Below are 20,557 nucleotides of genomic sequence, written 5' to 3'. Positions count from 1 at the left end.
GCACCCTGCAATTTCACTGGCTGTTGGCGAGGTGGGACGCTAGCGTTCTGAACGATCCCAGAGAGGTTAGAGCAGACAGCCAAAGTCCCTGTGAAATGCTTACTTACAAGCCCTTAACCAACAGTGCAGTTCAAGAAGAGTTAAGAAAATATTTACAAAATAAACTAAAGGAAAAATAATAAAAAGTAACACAACAACATAACAGTAATGAGGCTATATACAGGGGGTACCGGTACTGAGTCATTGTGCGGGGGTACTGGTTAGAGGTAATTTGTACATGTAGGTAGGGGTGAAGTGACTATGCATAGATAATAAACAGAGAGTAGCAGCAGTGTACAAAACAAATGGAGGGGGGTGTCAATGTAATAATCCGGTGGCCAGGCCTACCCATGACTGTTCCCCTGCCCAGTCATGTGAAATTCAGATTAGGCAAAATGAATTTATTTCAGTTGAGTGATTTCCTTATATGAACTGTAACTCAGTAAAATTGTTGAATTTGTCGCATGTTGCATTTATATTTTTGTTGAAGCTTGAAAGCGGTGACAGGCAGCCCAGATACAATAAATATATTTTAATATATTTTAATATATTTTTCAGAAAAGGCAATTAGCCATTTATGGCCCACATTGGAAATACCATACTATTACAAAACACACCTACGATGGTCTTGAATACATATCAGTCTCAGTTACTTTACATTCCGATAGTCTTGAACACATATCAGTCTTAGTTACATTCTACAAGAAATGGCTCAATGTCCTTCACCACACACATCACTCCACTTTGAGTTCACTTTGACTCGTTGATAGCAGCCAAATATCCTTGATGTGATGGGAGTCCAAAATTCAACATGCAGCATCCAATGAATACTCCGGAATAATTGAATCTTCCATTAAAACATATTAAACCTGAAATGACATAAGGGAAACCGATGTAATATTTAACAGAAAACTCCACAAATAACCTGAATCTGTTCAGACTAACATATCAACCGGAATCTGTTCAGACTAACATATCAACCTGAATCTGTTCAGACTAACATATCAACCTGAATCTGTTCAGACTAACATATCAACCTGAATCTGTTCAGACTAACATATCAACCTGAATCTGTTCAGACTAACATATCAACCTGAATCTGTTCAGACTAACATATCAACCTGAATCTGTTTAGACTAACATATCAACCTGAATCTGTTCAGACTAACATATCAACCTGAATCTGTTCAGACTAACATATCAACCTGAATCTGTTCAGACTAACATATCAACCTGAATCTGTTCAGACTAACATATCAACCTGAATCTGTTTAGACTAACATATCAACCTGAATCTGTTTAGACTAACATATCAACCTGAATCTGTTTAGACTAACATATCAACCTGAATCTGTTTAGACTAACATATCAACCTGAATCTGTGTTTGCCGGACAAGACAGATCTGTCAGAAGACAACACCATGGTTTTGGTACAGACTAATCATAGCAGCAGCTCTTGGAGGTCATACAACAGGGTCATGTTCATTAGGTACCAAACAGAAGAAAGCACACAAACAGGGAGGGCCTACCTGGACTTCATTTTCTGTTGCTGAACATTTACATTTTCTGTTGCTGAACATTTTCCGTTGCGTACGCTAATGAACACGGCGCTGTCAGGGTCACTCACCTCACTGCCCTGTGGCTGAGGCCTGGAGGAAGGGGACAGTGGATACTGCCTCTTCTCATGGATGGCCTGCAGTCTAGTAATTAAGAACTTCTTGTCCTTCCCCTCCTGGTGATGAGAAAGAACAGATGAGTAACCATCAACACACAGATCACAGTACTCTTTGTAAGAATATTTAATGAAACAGAAGTTTTTTTGTCTATACATATACACACACACATTTTCTATTTGCTCCTGTAGCAGACTGATTATTTTCCTTTGGCCGTCTAAAATTTGGGTCTGAACGTAAATGACCATTCTGAAAAAAAAGAGAGGAAAGATGAACTGCCAGGTAGGTGAACGTAACACACTTAAAACATACACTGTACTGTTAGTGGCTTTGCATAATAGTGTCAGCCAAACGGCACATAACAAGAAATATCCAGAGCAGTCCAAAGAATGTCCTTGTTGGATGCTGACTCACAGAAAGACACCTGCCATCAGGAACAGGAAGAGGGGGTTCTCCACCAAGCAGCTGTGTACCCAGTTGAGCCAGGCCAGCTTGGGGTTGGTACTCTTCAGCTCCTGGGCCCACTGTTTGCCTGAGTGGAACATGAAGGGGAGGTTCCTGAAAGGACCACAGCCAGAGGAGGGCTTAATCCTATGGGGGGGGGAAGAAGGGGAGAGTGGAAGCAACATGTGGACCACAACATACTGCAGTGTCAACCTGAAGCGTACTGTTCTGGCTCAAATATATTTTCTGTTCATGTTGTCCTTCCCAGCACAATTCCAGAGATGCGTACTTTTGAAGGGATGTTGCATTTTAAAAGGTGACTTCCAGACATTTTTGAAAATGTTCAGTTCAGAAATTATATCCCTAATAGAACTATGGTAACTTACTCACATTTCAGCATAAAAAAATATGTTTGAGAAACATAGCAACATAGACTCAAAAGTGAAAAGGTGCATGTGTATAGGTTGATATATTTGGTATAGGTTGATATACAGTGGGGAGAACTAGTATTTGATACACTGCCGATTTTGCAGGTTTTCCTACTTACAAAGCATGTAGAGGTCTGTAATTTTTATCATAGGTACACTTCAACTGTGAGAGACGGAATCTAAAACAAAAATCCAGAAAATCACATTGTATGATTTTTAAGTAATTAATTTGCATTTTATTGCATGACATAAGTATTTGATACATCAGAAAAGCAGAACTTAATATTTGGTACAGAAACCTTTGTTTGCAATTACAGAGATCATATGTTTCCTGTAGTTCTTGACCAGGTTTGCACACACTGCAGCAGGGATTTTGGCCCACTCCTCCATACAGACCTTCTCCAGATCCTTCAGGTTTCGGGGCTGTCGCTGGGCAATACGGACTTTCAGCTCCCTTCAAATATTTTCTATTGGGTTCAGGTCTGGAGACTGGCTAGGCCACTCCAGGACCTTGAGATGCTTCTTAAGGAGCCACTCCTTAGTTGCCCTGGCTGTGTGTTTCGGGTCGTTGTCATGCTGGAAGACCCAGCCACGACCCATCTTCAATGCTCTTACTGAGGGAAGGAGGTTGTTGGCCAAGATCTCGCGATACATGGCCCCATCCATCCTCCCCTCAATACGGTGCAGTCGTCCTGTCCCCTTTGCAGAAAAGCATCCCCAAAGAATGATGTTTCCACCTCCATGCTTCACGGTTGGGATGGTGTTCTTGGGGTTGTACTCATCCTTCTTCTTCCTCCAAACACGGCGAGTGGAGTTTAGACCAAAAAGCTCTATTTTTGTCTCATCAGACCACATGACCTTCTCCCATTCCTCCTCTGGATCATCCAGATGGTCATTGGCAAACTTCAGACGGGCCTGGACATGCGCTGGCTTGAGCAGGGGGACCTTGCGTGCGCTGCAGGATTTTAATCCATGACGGAGTAGTGTGTTACTAATGGTTTTCTTTGAGACTGTGGTCCCAGCTCTCTTCAGGTCATTGACCAGGTCCTGCCGTGTAGTTCTGGGCTGATCCCTCACATTCCTCATGATCATTGATGCCCCACGAGGTGAGATCCTGCATGGAGCCCCAGACCGACGGTGATTGACCGTCACCTTGAACTTCTTCCATTTTCTAATAATTGCGCCAACAGTTGTTGCCTTCTTACCAAGCTGCTTGCCTATTGTCCTGTAGCCCATCCCAGCCTTGTGCAGGTCTACAATTTTATCTCTGATGTCCTTACACAGCTCTCTGGTCTTGGCCATGGAGAGGTTGGAGTCTGTTTGATTGAGTGTGTGGACAGGTGTCTTTTATACAGGTAACGAGTTCAAACAGGTGCAGTTAATACAGGTAATGAGTGGAGAACAGGAGGGCTTCTTAAAGAAAAACTAACAGGTCTGTGAGAGCCAGAATTCTTACTGGTTGGTAGGTGATCAAATACTTATGTCATGCAATAAAATGCTAATTAATTGCTTTAAAATCATACAATGTGATTTTCTGGATTTTTGTTTTAGATTCCGTCTCTCACAGTTGAAGTGTACCTATGATAAAAATTACAGACCTCTACATGCTTTGTAAGTAGGAAAACCTGCAAAATCGGCAGTGTATCAAATACTTGTTCTCCCCACTGTATTTGTGTGTGTGTGTGTGTGTCAGACACCGCTCGTGTGTGTGTGTGTGTGTGTGTGTGTGTGTGTGTGTGTGTGTGTGTGTGTGTGTGTGTGTGTGTGTTGGACAGACTCACGTCCATATAGTGTAGGTCACAGAAACGGTGGCCCCGAGGAAGGAGGGGAAACACAGCAGAGAGATGAAGAGGGTGCTCATCTGACTGGCTCTCCACGGCTTCCTGGATGCCTGGCAGTTCACCAGTAGACTGCTCTGAGGAGGGCGAACAGCGACAAAAGAAGAAAGACTAATGATTCTAACACCGCTGAGGTTTCCACTGAGTGCGATAGCTGGCAACAAAATGGCGGATCCTATTCATTTTCAATTGAAGGAAGTGGCTCGGGCCAAAGTGAACAAGGTGAGAGAAGACAGGCAAACAGAGCATGAACGGGTGGGAATTAAGTTGGGGACCTTAAGTTTCTGGACGGGACCTTTACTTACCTAATCGTTTGTCAACACTTTTTGGGCCTCTGGTTATGACAAGTGCAGAGTTTAGACATGACAGTTTGACCTCTTTTGAGGAGTGTACCACTGTCACTGAAATAGTCCCACTGGTTGAGCTCTGAGCTGGGGCCTACCTACCTTTTTCATATGGAACAGCAACAACAGCTTGAGGATCTGCACAGCTGGGAGTAAAGGAGTGAAGAGCACGCCTAGCCTGTGGGAAAAGATGACAGAGAAGGAGACATAAATACCACAGAAACCTCAATGACATTATCATCAAAAGAAAGAGAGACGACCCAGGGCTGACGGCACCTGCAGCATCTAACGTAGCATGACAAAAACAATTATGTCACAGAGATACGAGGTGAGACGACTCATGGCATGCGAACAGGCATTTTACCAGGTGAGGGTTTGCCCATAGATGAGCTCGAGTACGTTACGGGCGATATCAAACACGGGCTTCCTCCTTCTCCTCAGCACTCCTTGAGAAAACAGCCTATGGGGGGGAAACAGAGTGGAGTATCAGTACATTTTACAGGAATTCTAAACACAACATGTTCAGCAGGTCTGCCACGCACAACTTCTATAAAAAATGTAAACTTATTTACAATTTCCATTTCACAAATACACTTTGGCAGTTACAACTTGAACATACTATACAGAATGACTGCAAATATGACAAGAACAGAAATACAATAATTTACAAATATTACAAAAACCTGTATTGGTTACTGTTTAGCTGTCTGACTAATGAAGGTAATGGACTCTTGAACCATTCTTCAAAAGACTGTAGAGCACAGTCAACATTAAAACAGTCGTGTCAGTACATCTCACAGTGAATATGAAACAAACGCTCAAGCAGTTCTGGCACTCACAACTTCACTACCCACTTCCTCACAAATTACCCAGAGAGCAAGCACAGTGAAAATGAAAATAGAATACCAGTTACATCGCACATGAATTATCAACATAAACATCTCCAAAACATGCTCAGCTGGTCAGTCACTCAAATATTTCCAGATAGAATCTCCAAAGAGCAAGTAGAGCGAATATGAAAATAGTAGAATATACAGTACCAGTCAAAAGTTTAGACACACTCATTCTAAACCTACTCATTCAAGTTTTTTTCTTTATTTTTACTAATTTTCTACATTGTAGAATAATAGTGAAGCCATAACTATGAAATAACACATATGGAATCATACAGTAATCAAAAAAGTGTTTGAGATTCTTCAAAGCAGCCACCCTTTGCCTTGACAGCTTTGCACACTCTTGGTATTCTCTCAACCAGCTTCACCTGGAATGCCTTTCCAACAGTCTTGAAGGAGTTCCCACATATGCTGAGCACTTGTTGGCTGCTATTCCTTCACTCCGCGGTCCAACTCATCTCAAACCATGTCAATTGGGTTGAGGTCGGGTGATTGTGGAGGCCAGGTCATCTGATGCAGCACTCCATCATTCTCCTCCTTGGCCAAATAGCCTTTACACAGCCTAGAGGTGTGTTGGGTCATTGTCCCACTAAGCGTAAACCAGATGGGATAGCATATCTCTGCAGAATGCTGCGGTAGCAATGCTGTTTAAGTGTGCCTTGAATTCTAAATAAATCACTGACAGTGTGTCGTGGAAATTGCAAGATTGTGTTATAATGCTTGTATTGCATTATAATGGTTGTTTTATTCGACAGAATAGAGTGTTCTGTTAACTATTGTGTGTGTGTGTCTACTGAGGATGGGCCTCTATGAGATAACACTGACGGAGGAGATTTACGATGTCTTTGGGTGATAAAACCTAAAGAGCATTCCAGATAACATGAGTTAATGTTTCTGTTCTATACCGTACCAGGGAGAGACGGTTCCAGTTTGGAGTAGGAGGACCAGACACTGGTCTATACAATGAAAACTGTTGACACAGCAGTTGCTGTCTGCTATGTATTATAGATACCTTTCATACAAATCTTGACCTTGTGACCATTCTATGTATCTGTTGTTCGTCATGTAGGTTGAGAGGGGTGTATCTTTGCTATAAAAGATCTCAGTAGCCATTGTGTTGCACCATTTCTAATGAACCATTGAAAGTGACATCATTGAAAGTCATTGCTATTGCAAAGCTCTTATTATTAAAGATGTAGTTTAAGTATAACTTGTGTGTGAAGTTTGCCTCTCCTCATTTGGTAATACAGAAATTAACCACCACAAGTGTCACCAGCAAAGCACCCCCACACCTCCTCCTCCATGCTTCACGTTGGGAACCATACATGCGGAGATCATCCATTAACCTACTCTGCGTCTCACAAAAACACGGCGGTTGGGACCAAAAATCTCAACATTTGGACTCATCAGACCAAAAGACAGATTTCCACCGGTCTAACGTCCATTGCTCGTGTTTCTTGGCCCAAGTAAGTCTTCTTCGTATTGGTTTCCTTTAGTAGTGGATTCTTTGCAGCAATTCGACCATGAAGGCCTGATTCACTCAGTCTCCTCTGAACAGTTGATGTTGAGATGTGTCTGTTACTTGAACTCTCTGAAGCATTTATTTGGGCTGCAATTTCTGAGGCTGGTAACTCAAATGAACTTATCCTCTGCAGCAGAGGTAACTCTGGGTCTTCCTTTCCTGTGGCGGTCCTCATGAGAGCCAGTTTCATCATAGCGCTTGATGGTTTTTGCGACTGCACTTGAAGAAACTTTCAAAGTTCTTGAAATGTTCCGGGTTGACTGACCTTAATGTCTTAAAAAGTAATGATGGACTGTTGTTTCTCTTTGCTTATTTGAGCTGTTTTTGCAATAATATGGACTTGATCTTTTACCAAATAGGGCTATCTTCTGTATACATCCCCCTACCTTGTCACAACACAACTGATTGGCTCAAACGCATTAAGAAGAAAATAAATTACAGAAATTAACTTTTTAATTGAACTGCATTCCAGGTGACTACATAGAGAATGCCAAGAGTGTGCAAAGCTGTCATCAAGGCAAAGGGTGGCTACTTTGAAGAATATATTTAGATTTGTTAAAAAAACATTGGGTTACTACATGTTTCCATATGTGTTATTTCATAGTTTTGATGGCTTCACTCTTATTCTACAATGTAGAAAATAGTTTAAAAAATCAAGAAAAACGTGTCCAAAGTAGTAGGCGTGTCCAAACTTTTGACTGGTACTGTAGATTAACACAAACAAATCTCCACAACATGGGGTTACAGAGGGGAGTATCAGTACATCTTACAGGAATTATTACCACAAAACACTTCTTACTTCCAAATAAATTCTCCGAAGACTGTGTAGAGAACCGTGAATATGAAATCCACGAGCAGGAACCGATACAGCTCCTGACCAACAAAACTCTCCCAGCACTGTAGAAACAGACCAAGATACCAATGCCAAAAGTTACATTACGACAACTGTGGTGGGAACTCATTAACAGACTAATTGTCATCTGAAAGAGTCTATACTATCCCAAATATGGGAACTCATTTTGTGGGACAGCAAAATTGCTTTACTTGCAAGGCCTACATTAGGAGGTGGTGTGTGTGTGGAGGGGGGGTTCCAAAATAAGGGAGGGTTTTTCAACAAATCTTTTTTTTTGTAAGTGCTTTGGGGAGGGTTGTGTATTTTTTTATATTGGGCACAGGGGAGGGTAGAGTTTTTTAATATATATATATATATATATATATATATATATATATATATATATATATATACACTGTATTGGGCACAGGGGAGGGTAGGGAGTTTTTTTCCACAGGTTTACATTTGTCTTTTGCAGGTTTTATAATATAATTTCTTCCATCCTTGCCAAATGTCCTCATGCAAGCAGATGAGCCTCCCCTATATCAAGGAGTTTTGGTACTTCCCTTATGCACTAGGGTTTTCTGCGCTCTGTACACCATTCAGTGACACTAGTTGTAGTTGGATCATATGTCCATATCTGCAATAGGCAATCATACCACACATAAAAGCTGCATACATTTTCAATATGAATCCAGAAGAACAAAAAGGAATAGCTGATAGGCAGCAGAGAGGCCTGGTGCATCATTGAGCATGAAAGAACAGTGAAGCCATGAAACACACAGGTCAAAAAGCTCACCTCTTGATCTTGTTATTAAGGGACAATAGAATGATCCCACCTAGACCACAACACTACAATGCAATTAATAATTGCATTATTGTTTTCAAGTGAGCACAACATTCTACACTAGGCTGCAGTGAATATGTACAGTAACTCGATTAATGACGCAAAAGCCCTGTGATTTGAATGTTTCATTCCATTTGGATCAGTTGTGGGTCTACTCTGGACAGTTTAAAAGGTCTAGAAATGCACAGTAGTAGACTAGTCTGGCTGTATTTTGACTTCTGATCCTGAGATGTGTTATCTGTTGCAGATCATCAATTCTCCCAAGTCGTCCTGTTATAAAATATGGCCACATACAGTATTCTCCTGGCAGGCTCAGTTATTCAGGAAAGCTTCATGTGTGCTCTGACTCCTCTGCAATCCAAGCTACTATTCCTCACGCACCTACAGTGCATTCAGAAAGTCTTCAGACCCCTTCCCCTTTTCCACATTTTGTTACGTTACAGCCTTATTCTAAAATGGATTAAATCGTTTTTTCCCCCCTCATCAATCTACATCAAGAACCAATGCTTTAATGTAGCCTAAATATTTATAATTTTACTTTTAACATGCATTACCTTTTATATGTGGAATTAACACACCCAGTCAATGTTTTAATCTGATTAGGCTACTTCAAAACTCTCCTGTAGGTCTGCGCACATTTGTCCAAAATATCATTCCAGCATCGTCAAAATGGCTTGACATTAACCAGGTTTCCATCCAACCTTTTAATGCAAGTAAAGTACATGTTGGATAAAAAAAAATGTCACGACGTCATGGGAACGCATGCTGTTTATTAGGCTAAAGATGAAATAAGTTGTGATGAACTTGATGCTCCTTTTCAATAAATATCGAGGGTCTTATTCTGGTGACATGATGATCGATGATTGGCTGATGTTTGACAAATATAAATAATCTCATCATGTAGTAAGCTATACACCCACTGTATCTGCGAGCTGCTGGCTACAGTGCATGTGCCAGTACTAGAGTTGGTACATTCACTACAGCTACGCAGACTTTGTGACACAGCCATCAGTAGGCCTAGAGTTGAAAATGCCATGGAAACCCATTTCACTTTATTTATTATTCGGTACATGGGAATTTAACTGTAAAAGTAAATTTGATGGAAACAACTCTGATGGGAAAATGAGCATATAGTTTTGATGCAGATTACAGAATATTAACATGAAAATCTGATGCCAATTGGATGGAAACCTAGCTAGACACCATAAAGAGTCTGGCAAGTGCGCTAGTCCAGTGTCACTTTGATTATGCTGCACATCATGGTTCACCAGCAGTCCCAAACATCTAAAGAATAAGCTACAGACCAGCCAAAACAAGCTTGTAAGAATTGCACTTAAACTTCCCCCTCATACGGATGTCAAGCATTTTGTTGTCTCTCTAATGTGCCTGTATCGCTGTAATGTGTCTGTATCTATGTAAATGTATTTGTTAAAAATAGGGACCACAATGTAAAATAAGTCACCGACTTTATTGTGCAATACCGGTCACTTAAAAATCTTTGTACTGTGTGACACACACACACACACACACACTACCGTTCAAAGTTTGGGGCCATTTCAAAATGTCCTTGAAAGAAAACATTTTTTTTGTTTCTGTGTAGATATTATTAATGTTGTAAATTACTATTGTAGCTGGAAACGGCTGATTTTGTATGGAATATCTACATAGGCCCATTATCAGCAACCATCACTCCTGTGTTCCAATGGCACGTTGTGTTAGCTAATCCAAGTTTATAATTTTAAAAAGGCTAATTGATCATTAGAAAACCCTTTTGCAATTATGTTAGCACAGCTGAAAACTGTTGTGCTGATTAAAGAAGCAATAAAACTGGCCTTCTTTAGCCTGTTAGGGCTGCAAGCCCGATATCGGGACAAGTATGACAACATCCAGCTCAAAGTGCAGGGCGCGAAATTCAAAATCTATTTTTTTTTTATATTTAACTTTCACACATTAACAAGTCCAATACAGCATATGAAAGGTACAGATCTTGTGAATCAAGCCAACATGTCCGATTTTTAAAATGTTTTACAGGGAAGACAAAATATGTAAATCTATTAGCTAACCACGTCAGCAAAATACACCACTATTCTTACTCCATCAGTTTTTTACTACATCAGTAGTTATCACTAATTCGACCAAATGAAGAAATAAATAGCCACTAAACAAGAAAAAACTTCATAAGATGACAGTCTGATAACATATTTATGGTATAGCATATGTTTTTTTAGAAAAATGTGCATTTTTCAGGTATAAATCATAGTTTACATTTCAGCTACAATCAGAAATTGCACCGAAAGCAGCCATAATATTTACAGACACCAATCTCAACTACCTAATTACTCATCATAAAACATTTCAGAAAAATATATGTTGTATAGCAAAATGAAAGACAAAGATCTTGTGAATACAGCCAATATTTCCGATTTTTTAAGTGTTTTACAGCGAAAACACAATATATCGTTATATTAGCTTACTGCAAATAGCTAACACACAAGAGCATTGATTCCAAGTAGTCGGTAGCGATAGCACAGTTCGGCAGATATATGAAATAGCATCCCAAATTGGGTCCTTATCTTTGTTGATCATGCATCAGAATGTTCTCCAAGGGGTCCTTTGTTCAGAACTTTCTTTGTTTGGATCCAGAACGAACTATTTCCCTCTTGAATTAGCAAGCACACTGGCGGTGCGGCGCTAACCTCTCCATCTTGAACACATTCGTCCAACGCATCACATCTATAGTCCCGAATAAATTTCAATAATATAATTAAACTATATTGAAAAAACATGCTTTAGGATGATATTGTGACATGTATCAAATAAAATCGAAGCCGGAGGTCATATTCACCTATAACGACGGTTTTCCAGGAGGCTAGTCCAGGACCAAATTCGCGCCTTCGACCAAAAAAATTACGTCGGACCTTTCAGTCCAAGAGGTTGTATTCAACCCCTGAACGAGATATTCAAGTCATTTCTGCTCTCACTTCCGCATGACACCCAGGGGAAGGCGTGTGACGTGTTTCTACAGTCCTAAGTGCCATGCCCTTTTATAGACAGTCTCTTGAAGAGAGACATCACTTTTTGGAAATCTCACTTCCGGATAGAAAATGGGCTGTAAAAAGAGTTCTGTTTCACTTAGAGAAATAATTCAAACTGTTTTAGAAACTAGAGAGTGTTTTCTATCCAATAGTAATAATAATATGCATATTGTACGAGCAAGAATTGAGTACGAGGCCGTTTGAAATGGCCACCTCTTTCCAGGTTACTCACTGCTGATACTGTTAGCTAATCCAAGTTTATAATTTTAAAAAGGCTAATTGATCATTAGAAAACCCTTTTGCAATTATGTTAGCACAGCTGAAAACTGTTGTGCTGATTAAAGAAGCAATAAAACTGGCCTTCTTTAGACTAGTTGAGTATCTGGAGCATCAGCATTTGTGGGTTCGATTACAGGCTCAAAATGGCCAGAAACAAAGAACTTTTACTGAAACTCGTCAGTCTATTCTTGTTCTGAGAAATGAAGGCTATTCCATGTGAGAAATTGCCAAGAAACTGGAGATCTCGTACAACGCTGTGTACTACTCCCTTCACAGAACAGTGCAAACTGGCACTAACCAGAATAGAAAGAGTGGGAGGCCCCGGTGCACAATTGAGCAAGAGGACAAGTACATTAGAGTGTCTAGTTTGAGAAACAGACGCCTCACAAGTCCTCAACTGGCAGCTTAATTTTAAATAGTACCTGCAAAACAACAATCTCAACGTCAACAGTGAAGAGGCGACTCCGGGATGCTGGCCTTCTAGACAGTGTTACAAAGAAAAAGCCATATCTCAGACTGGCCAATAAAAAGAAAAGATTAAGATGGGCAAAAGAGCACAGACAATGGACAGAGGAACTCAGCCTAGAAGGCCAGCATCCCGGAGTCGTCTCTTCACTGTTGACGTGAGACTAGTGTTTTGTGGGTACTATTGAAGCTGCCAGTTGAGGACTTGTGACAAATATAAATAAAAAAAATCTATCAATCCAAACTGTGCAACGGCCATTTGACAAATGGAAAGAGACATCTGTTACAAAACACCAAAATGACAGTTTAATGACATTCGGAGATTGTCAACACAAGCGTTCAATAGTGGGTAGGCCTACAAGGTAGGGAGGGATGTATTTCCAGTTGGTCAAGATTGTCAGTCTATTTGTTGTGGTGTTGAAAACACAAACCATGATATTGAAATACATGAAGTTGGTATGCTTTGTTTATTGGTTGTGTGGTGCATTGGCACAGAAACCTGTTGGTGGAAAATGTGTCGCATATATTTGACATAGCTATACATATGGTATTAAAATGTTAAATCTGATTTCCCCCTAGCTGATCATTGTCTGCATCCGGCTCTGATGGTAGTGTAATGAAACAGACAGGGAGCTCCTCCGTGGTGGTCGGCCAACCCTCAACCTGCATGGCATCAATCGTGCCACAAAAGCATGCTGAAGTGGCAAAGTTGATATCCATGTTTATAAACACAGGGTTAATACAGTTATTGTTATTTGTGGTCGTAAACATTATTTTGAGTTAATTCTATGAGGGGGGAGGGTGTGCAATTTATTTTACAGTGAAAAGGGGAGGGTCATGCGGAAATAGTTAAGCTGAGGAGGGAGGTACATCTTTTGTATGACACCTTGAGTTGGACCAGCCCCCCTAGTAAATGTAGAACTGTCCCCTACTACTACTACTTTGCCATAAGTTCTTAGCTACTAATGTTTCCATGAAATGGGACCTTCATTTGAAGGTGACATGTTGTTTTATGACAGACAGCATGGTGACAAGTATCAGGTGTCTTACCTGCAGACCATGTTGCTGTGGTTCAGCTGCAATTTTCCCCAGCCAATGGTAACACAGTACTCCAAGAATGCTCACCTTCAGCAGTAAGTTCCTGTATAAAAACAGGATGTACAGTATCAAGTGTCTCAGAGTAAGAGTGCTGTTTAAGGTCAGTTTAGCCCAGCCATACTCAAATGGAGGACCGTGGTCCGGATCCGGACCCAGAACGGGGTCAATACACACAGCGGGTCCTGACTTTTTTGGGGGGGAACTTAGTCAGGCTTTCAACTTGCTGCTGTTGAGTTATAATAGAATGCACAATTTGGAAATGTGTAAGTGGATGGGCAGTTTTCTTCTTCTGTCATTCACTAACAGACCTACAGCTATTTACAGCTGACAAATGTTCCGTTGTTAAACTACTAGCCCATGTAAGATAGATACAGTGCATTCAGAAAGTATTCAGACCCCTTGACTTTACACATTTTGTTACAGCCTTATTCTAAAAATGGATTAAATAAATAAAACTCATCAACTTACACACAATACCCCATAATGACAAAGTGAAAACAGGTTCTTACGTAAGTAATTTCAATTCGAAATTGAGCTCAAGTGCTTCCTGTTTCCATTGATCATCCTTGAGATGTTTCTAAAACTTGATTGGAGTCCACCTGTGTTAAAGAGTCTATATAAGGTACCACAGTTGGCAGTGCATGTCAGAGCAAAAACCAAGCCATGAGGTCAAAGGAATTATCCGTAGAGCTCCGAGACAGGATTGTGACGAGGAACAGATCTGGGAAAGGGTACCAAAAAATGTCTGCAGCATTGAAGGTCCCCTAGAACACAGTGGCCTCCATCATTCTTAAAAGAAAGTTTGGAGTTCTTCTGTGGAGATGGGAAAACCTTCCAGAAGGACAACCATTGCTCCAGCACTCCACCAATCAGGCTTTTATGGTAGAGAGGCCAGACGGAAGCCATTCCTCAGTAAAAAGGCACATGACAGTCTGATTGGAGTCTGCCAAAAGGCTCTCAGACCATGAGAAACATCATTCTCTGGTCTGATGAAACCAAGAGTGAACTCTTTGGCCTGAATGCCAAGCGTCAAGTCTGGAGGAAACCAGGCACCATCCCTACGGTGAAGTATGGTGGTGGCAGCATCATGCTGTGGGAATGTTTTTCAGCGGCAGGAACTAGTCAGGATCAAGGGAAAGATGAACGGTACAAAATACAGAGAGATCCTTGATGAAAACCTCCTCCAGACCGCCCAGGACCTCAGACTGGGGTGAAAGTTCACTTTCCAACAGGACAACAACCCTAAGCACACAGCCAAGACAAAGCAGGAGTGGATTCGGACTTGAACCTGATCGAATATCTCTGGAGAGGACCTGAAAATAACTGCGAAGCAACGCTCCCCATCCAATCTGACAGAGCTTGAGAGGATCTGCAGAGAAGAAAGGGAGAAACTCCCCAGATACAGGTGTGCCAAGCTTGTAGCGTCATACCCAAGAAGAATCAAAGCTGTAATTACTGCCAAAGCTGCTTCAAGAAAGTACTGAGTAAAGGGTCTGATATTTCAGTTTATATTTTTTATACATTTCAAACAAATTCTAGATACCTGTTTTTGCTGAATCAATTTTAGAATAAGGCTGTAACGTAACAAATGTGTAAAAAGTCAAGGGGTCTGAATAGTTTCTGAATGCACTGTAGGTAAGTTAGCTACATGTAAGTTAGCTGACCAGCTACATGTCAGCTAGATAACTGGTTAGCCTAATTGACCTATCTAAATCTTGCAGTTATCGTGGCTGGATTACGTGCCCAGGCCCCCCATTGACTTTGTTGAGTCACTCAGGTATCATATGAACACACATTAGACATGTAGAATTGCAGGAAATTAGCTTTAAAGACAGCAACATTTTCTCTCTGCCAACAAGAGAGGTGTGAACAGTTTGGGGTCGCACTGTGAGGGGGTTTGTTACTACGTCAATAAATGACAATATCCATCCACTGGTTTAGCCTTTCAGATCACAAAAAATAAGATTATATTTACAGGCAGGAGCTGATCCTAGATCAGCACTTCTACTTTGAGAAGCTTGATACACGGCTCCAGACATTGTTAGAGAGGAAGGATCATTGGTTGAGTTTGTTAGGGCACGCTTTTTAAAAACGTACAGCAAAGTACAGCAAATATGAGCATTTCTTATTGGACAAGACCAGGTAGTCCCTCTGTTTCAGTTAATTTCCTTCCGTTTGATGCCTAATGAACATGACCCTGCTGTACTACTTTGGTCGATGGATGGAGAGCTTTATTACACATACACCCCCCCACTATTGGGCCTCTTAACCACTTTGATAGGAGCATCTAAAAATGTTTACTCTGAAGTTATGGTATCTGTAGTATAGTATACTTTTGTGAAGGGCCTCATCCCTTTGTTGGTTCATTGACAACACCCTCCCATTTGTACTTCTTGTTTACACATGGAGGAAGCTTACTAGCTCACTAACTGTTGTCCAAACCAGTTGTTAGACCTCCTTGCCTAAGCTGTTGATGGTTTCTTTGTTGCTATCCCTAGTTTTGCTTAGCCCTGTTTATCTTCCAATATCCAAGATATTCAACATGTATTTTATCAATTTCACCTACTGCGGTTGGAGAAAAACAACTTTCCCAGTTTTCCAATAGATTTGTACGTCTTCCACTTCTGTGTTTCATCACTAGGTGGAGACATTGACCATAGTAACCCACACCCTGAGTACCACCCTGTACGGTCCACCACTGTCTCTCATTAGCACCATCAGCTGGAGCAGGTTCTCCCTAACTGTCTTCCCCATGCCCTATATGAAAACTTGTCCATTCCCTTTGTGATTATTCTGAAGGCCGAAATGTCAATCTTTTAAACTTGCCTAATAAAACTAAGACTTTTGAATGGTGAGCCAGCGTTGGGCCTTTTCCTGTCCAATGATGTTTACACATTTTTAGGTTGCACCTCGACTCACGTTGGTTGAGCACCCTCTACTTCTTTCCAAATGGTATCTTATTTTATTTTATTTTTTAAATATGGTGAAAAGTAAACAAGACTCAATGGTTGTGTCTGTGTGAAACATCTTGTGATTGTGTTATGGGCTCATGTGCAGACCAGTTAACTTGACATCCGAAATAACCCCGCACTTAACTCAAGACGAAACTTCACAAGACATTCAGAATACCTCCCATTGGTTTACACTGTGCACCATGTACCGATACAGGCACTTGTTGGATTGGCTTTCTGTCCACGTAAGAGCCAACAAAATGTTCCCTGTGCTACTTGATTACATGGGAATGTCACTGGAGAAATATGCATACATTTGAACCTCCTTAGATCGTTTTCTGAACGTTTGTTGCTTGTCAGTCATGCTTTGAATTAAGAAGGGACATTACACTCGTCAGATGTCTGTAGTCTAATGTCCAGATTTGTCCACATTCCACACTAGCGGATGTGTAGAGCTAGCAGTATGCTTCAACCCCAAAATTGTTTTAAAATGTCATCTTTATTTAACTAGGTAAGTCAGTTAAGAACAAATTCTTATTTTCAATGACGGCCTACACCGGCCAAACCCGGACGACGCTGGGCCAATTGTGTACATTTTTCATTTTCACCTAAATTAGCTGTTTCTCCAGAAATCCCAGTTGGAAGATTCCCAGAATCAGGAGGGAATAAGCAGGAAATCCAGAATCCTTCAACCAGGATTTCTGGGAAAAATATTAGAACTCTGGAACTTACCAGAATGTACTAATATGTGTCAAACACTGAACATCTCTGAACGCAGTTCTAGTGGTATTTACCTGAAGATGGAAACATAGAGACGTACAATGGGCGAGTTGAAGTTCTCCATCCAAGACACGAGGTTGAAGAGACCAGGGAGGAGCAGGTTCCCACAGGACACAACCCCAGGCAGAGCCAGCAGACGAGCCTCATGCACCAAACTGACCTCCCCCTCTGCATTCTCAAGTCTCCTCTGGTCATATTGAAGGAAAAACATGAAACAAAGGACTGTCTTGTCAAGAAGAGAGAGTGTAACAAAATAGTAGGAGTGTTGCATAGGCCTACAGTAGAGACCAGGGGTGCTGGAGTTATCCTTTGGGCACAATGTTCAGAACATTGTTGCTATGAATATTAGTTGGGTGGGCAGTGGTCGCAGATCTTCTCAACTCCTATGGTCATTGTCAAACGTACAACCATAGGAGTTGGCTATACAGAACAAACAGATCTGGGACCTGGCTATAGAAACACTGCAGTGCAGACAGACATTAAGGTAAGAACAAGCAAGGCTCTATATCGCTGACTATAGTCTGGTCCTCCCAGATCTGTTTGTGTTATTTGGCATGACAAAGTCCATAGGAGTGGGCTATACACCACAGATCTGGGACCAGGCTTCTGACCTACTCCAACATTGAGAATGTTGCATTCCCTTCGAGTAGGCCCCGAGACATCTCCCTGTCTTGTTTTGCAGGCAACAACATGTCTTAAGCTGCTTTCTGATTTCACAATGTGATTTCCTCTGTTGACTCACCAAAGTATAATTCTTCAACAAAACAAAAAACGTTCCTGTCTGATTCTCAGAGATAAACTCTGAAAAAACCCTATCCCCCAAAAACTGTGGCAATACTTGAAAGTAAAGTGGCGATAGCCCTCTTCCAATATCCACCCACTAACTCACTACTTAGAAGGAAGTTATGTATTGCCAATATCCACCCACTAATGTTCTACTTAAAAGGAAGTTGTGTACAGTGTTGGGCAGGGTATTCTCTGTGGTATGCTAGTATGACAATTGGAAGGTAGCTAATGGGCTGGTGTGACAGCAGCAGTGGGTCAGTGACAGAGTAAGCTCTCTCTCTTTCCTTGGTAAAGGCTCATCTACCTTTGAGAGAGCAGCCACAAGAAACTCTGGCAGTAATACCCCTATTGTGCAAACCTGAACCGTACTGTGCTGGTCCGTATAGCCCGTTTTCTTTCCACATTGTCCTCTCCAGCACAGTTCCAGCAGCTATAGAGGATGCCTAACCAGGCCAGGCCAGTGCAGCTCATGCTTGGCTCGGCAGTGTGAACAGGGTGCAACAGTTTAGCTGTGGTTGGATTTGCATAGCGTTCTATGGTGTGATACGAGTCCCCCCCCCCTCCTCCCTACCACACACACACACACACTAACCAGGTGCATGTGCTTGGCAAAGCAGTGGATGCCGAGTGCACAGAAGAAGGTGCTCCCCAGAGAAATGCTCCATGCTAGCAGGTGCACCGCCATCCCAGACAGCCTGCCCTTCTCCTCCTCTCCGCCTTTCACCTCCGACAACAGCTCCTGGAAAGAACGAAGAGACAGTTTATTTATTTAACAAGGACAGTACACAATAACCAACAATACAGCTCATTTTCATCAGTAGCCAAACGGTGTTTATGAATGTAGAGTCAGTGAAACTCCAACACTGAAAAATAACTTTCCCAGTCAGTATTTTAATTTGCGTCATAATGCAGTTCCTTGTAGCTAACTTAGTCTTATTTGCACATGTTAAAATGGTTGCATATTCTTGTTAATTTTCTGTTGACACTGGGCAAGAATGTAGCTTTCTATAGACATGCTACACCCCAAACACCTAGACCTACATCCTGTGTGTATTTCAATACCAGCTAGAACAGTTATCTAGAGGACACTGTAGATATGCAGATCTACCAGAGGCAAATTGACAGACTGGGAGTGGTCTTCAGCCTCTGACTGTGAGCATAAAATATGAGCTTGATCAGGCCTCTATCCTATCTGTTCTATTTTGTTTGTTACAGTCTACGCAGGATTTTGCTCCTGCCCATCACTAACATGCCTGATTCAAACATGCCTGATTCAAATGATCAGCAAATGATCATGGCTCATCACACCGAAAACAAATGATCATGGCTCATCACACCTAAAACAAAAGATCATGGCTCATCACACCGAAAACAAAAGATCATGGCTCATCACACCTAAAACAAATGATCATGGCTCATCACACCTAAAACAAATGATCATGGCTCATCACACCTAAAACAAATGATCATGGCTCATCACACCTAAAACAAATGATCATGGCTCATCACACCTAAAACAAATGATCATGGCTCATCACACCTAAAACAAAAGATCATGGCTCATCACACCTAAAACAAAAGATCATGGCTCATCACACCTAAAACAAAAGATCATGGTTCATCACAACTAAAACAAATGATCATGGCTCATCACACCTAAAACAAAAGATCATGGCTCATCACACCTAAAACAAATGGTCAGTGAATCATGGACCACATTTGGCTGAATAAGGTGTATTAGTGATGGGCTCGTCAAAAACTTGCACACCTGTTGACGATAGTTCTCCAGCACTGGAGTTGGAAACCCCCGGGTCGTGTTCATTAGTCACAAAATGGAATAAACAGACTGAAACAGGGAGGGACTACCTGGATTTGTCCAATAAGAAATGCTTATTTGAGTTTTTGGGCTGGAATTGTATTTTTATTTTTTCATTGTGAGCCCTAATGAACATGATCCTGCACCGTACCTTGAGCTGGGTGGTGATGTTCTCCGACTGCAGCCTGACAGACATCTTCTTGCTGACTTTGAAATCCCAGGAGCAGAAGACCTTTATGGCCAAGTTTCCCTGAGACTTGAACACACGGAAACTCCTCCCAAAGGACTTGGACATGCTAAGACAAGTACAACGAAAACATTTTATTATTCCCATGAAAGACCAACAAAGAGAAAAACGTCACAGATCTGTCCTGCCAACTCTTATGGGCATTTTCATACCAACACGGACCATAGCAGTTGGCTATAGAGCACAAACAGATTTGGGACCAGGCTAACAAAGAGATTCCAAATGAATAGATCAGGGTCG

The 20,557-nt window shown here is 41.4% G+C and overlaps 1 protein-coding gene across 5 annotated transcripts in view; it reads right to left on the bottom strand.

Moving 5' to 3' along the window:
• Window positions 1-504: 504 nt before the first annotated feature.
• LOC139571499 (transmembrane channel-like protein 6) overlaps window positions 505-20,557 on the bottom strand; it is a 29,656-nt gene continuing 9,603 nt past the window's right edge. For 3 of the 5 annotated variants that reach the window (XM_071394462.1, XM_071394440.1, XM_071394452.1), the window contains 12 exons: window positions 20,222-20,366; window positions 18,847-18,993; window positions 17,483-17,655; window positions 13,690-13,780; window positions 7,981-8,078; window positions 5,131-5,226; window positions 4,869-4,944; window positions 4,366-4,499; window positions 2,127-2,303; window positions 1,883-1,961; window positions 1,667-1,771; window positions 505-908 (listed from right to left, as the gene is read on the bottom strand). In XM_071394462.1, the coding sequence (XP_071250563.1) occupies window positions 903-908; window positions 1,667-1,771; window positions 1,883-1,961; window positions 2,127-2,303; window positions 4,366-4,499; window positions 4,869-4,944; window positions 5,131-5,226; window positions 7,981-8,078; window positions 13,690-13,780; window positions 17,483-17,655; window positions 18,847-18,993; window positions 20,222-20,366 (1,327 nt within the window). In that variant the 3' untranslated portion in view covers window positions 505-902. The remainder of the gene's footprint in view (window positions 909-1,666; window positions 1,772-1,882; window positions 1,962-2,126; window positions 2,304-4,365; window positions 4,500-4,868; window positions 4,945-5,130; window positions 5,227-7,980; window positions 8,079-13,689; window positions 13,781-17,482; window positions 17,656-18,846; window positions 18,994-20,221; window positions 20,367-20,557) is intronic. The other 2 variants (XR_011674312.1, XM_071394432.1) reach the window with 2 other exon arrangements.

The sequence above is a fragment of the Salvelinus alpinus genome, chromosome 1, assembly GCF_045679555.1.
Source record: "Salvelinus alpinus chromosome 1, SLU_Salpinus.1, whole genome shotgun sequence".
Classification (NCBI taxonomy): Eukaryota; Metazoa; Chordata; class Actinopteri; order Salmoniformes; family Salmonidae; genus Salvelinus; species Salvelinus alpinus.
This window is presented reverse-complemented; position numbering and strand designations above follow the sequence as displayed.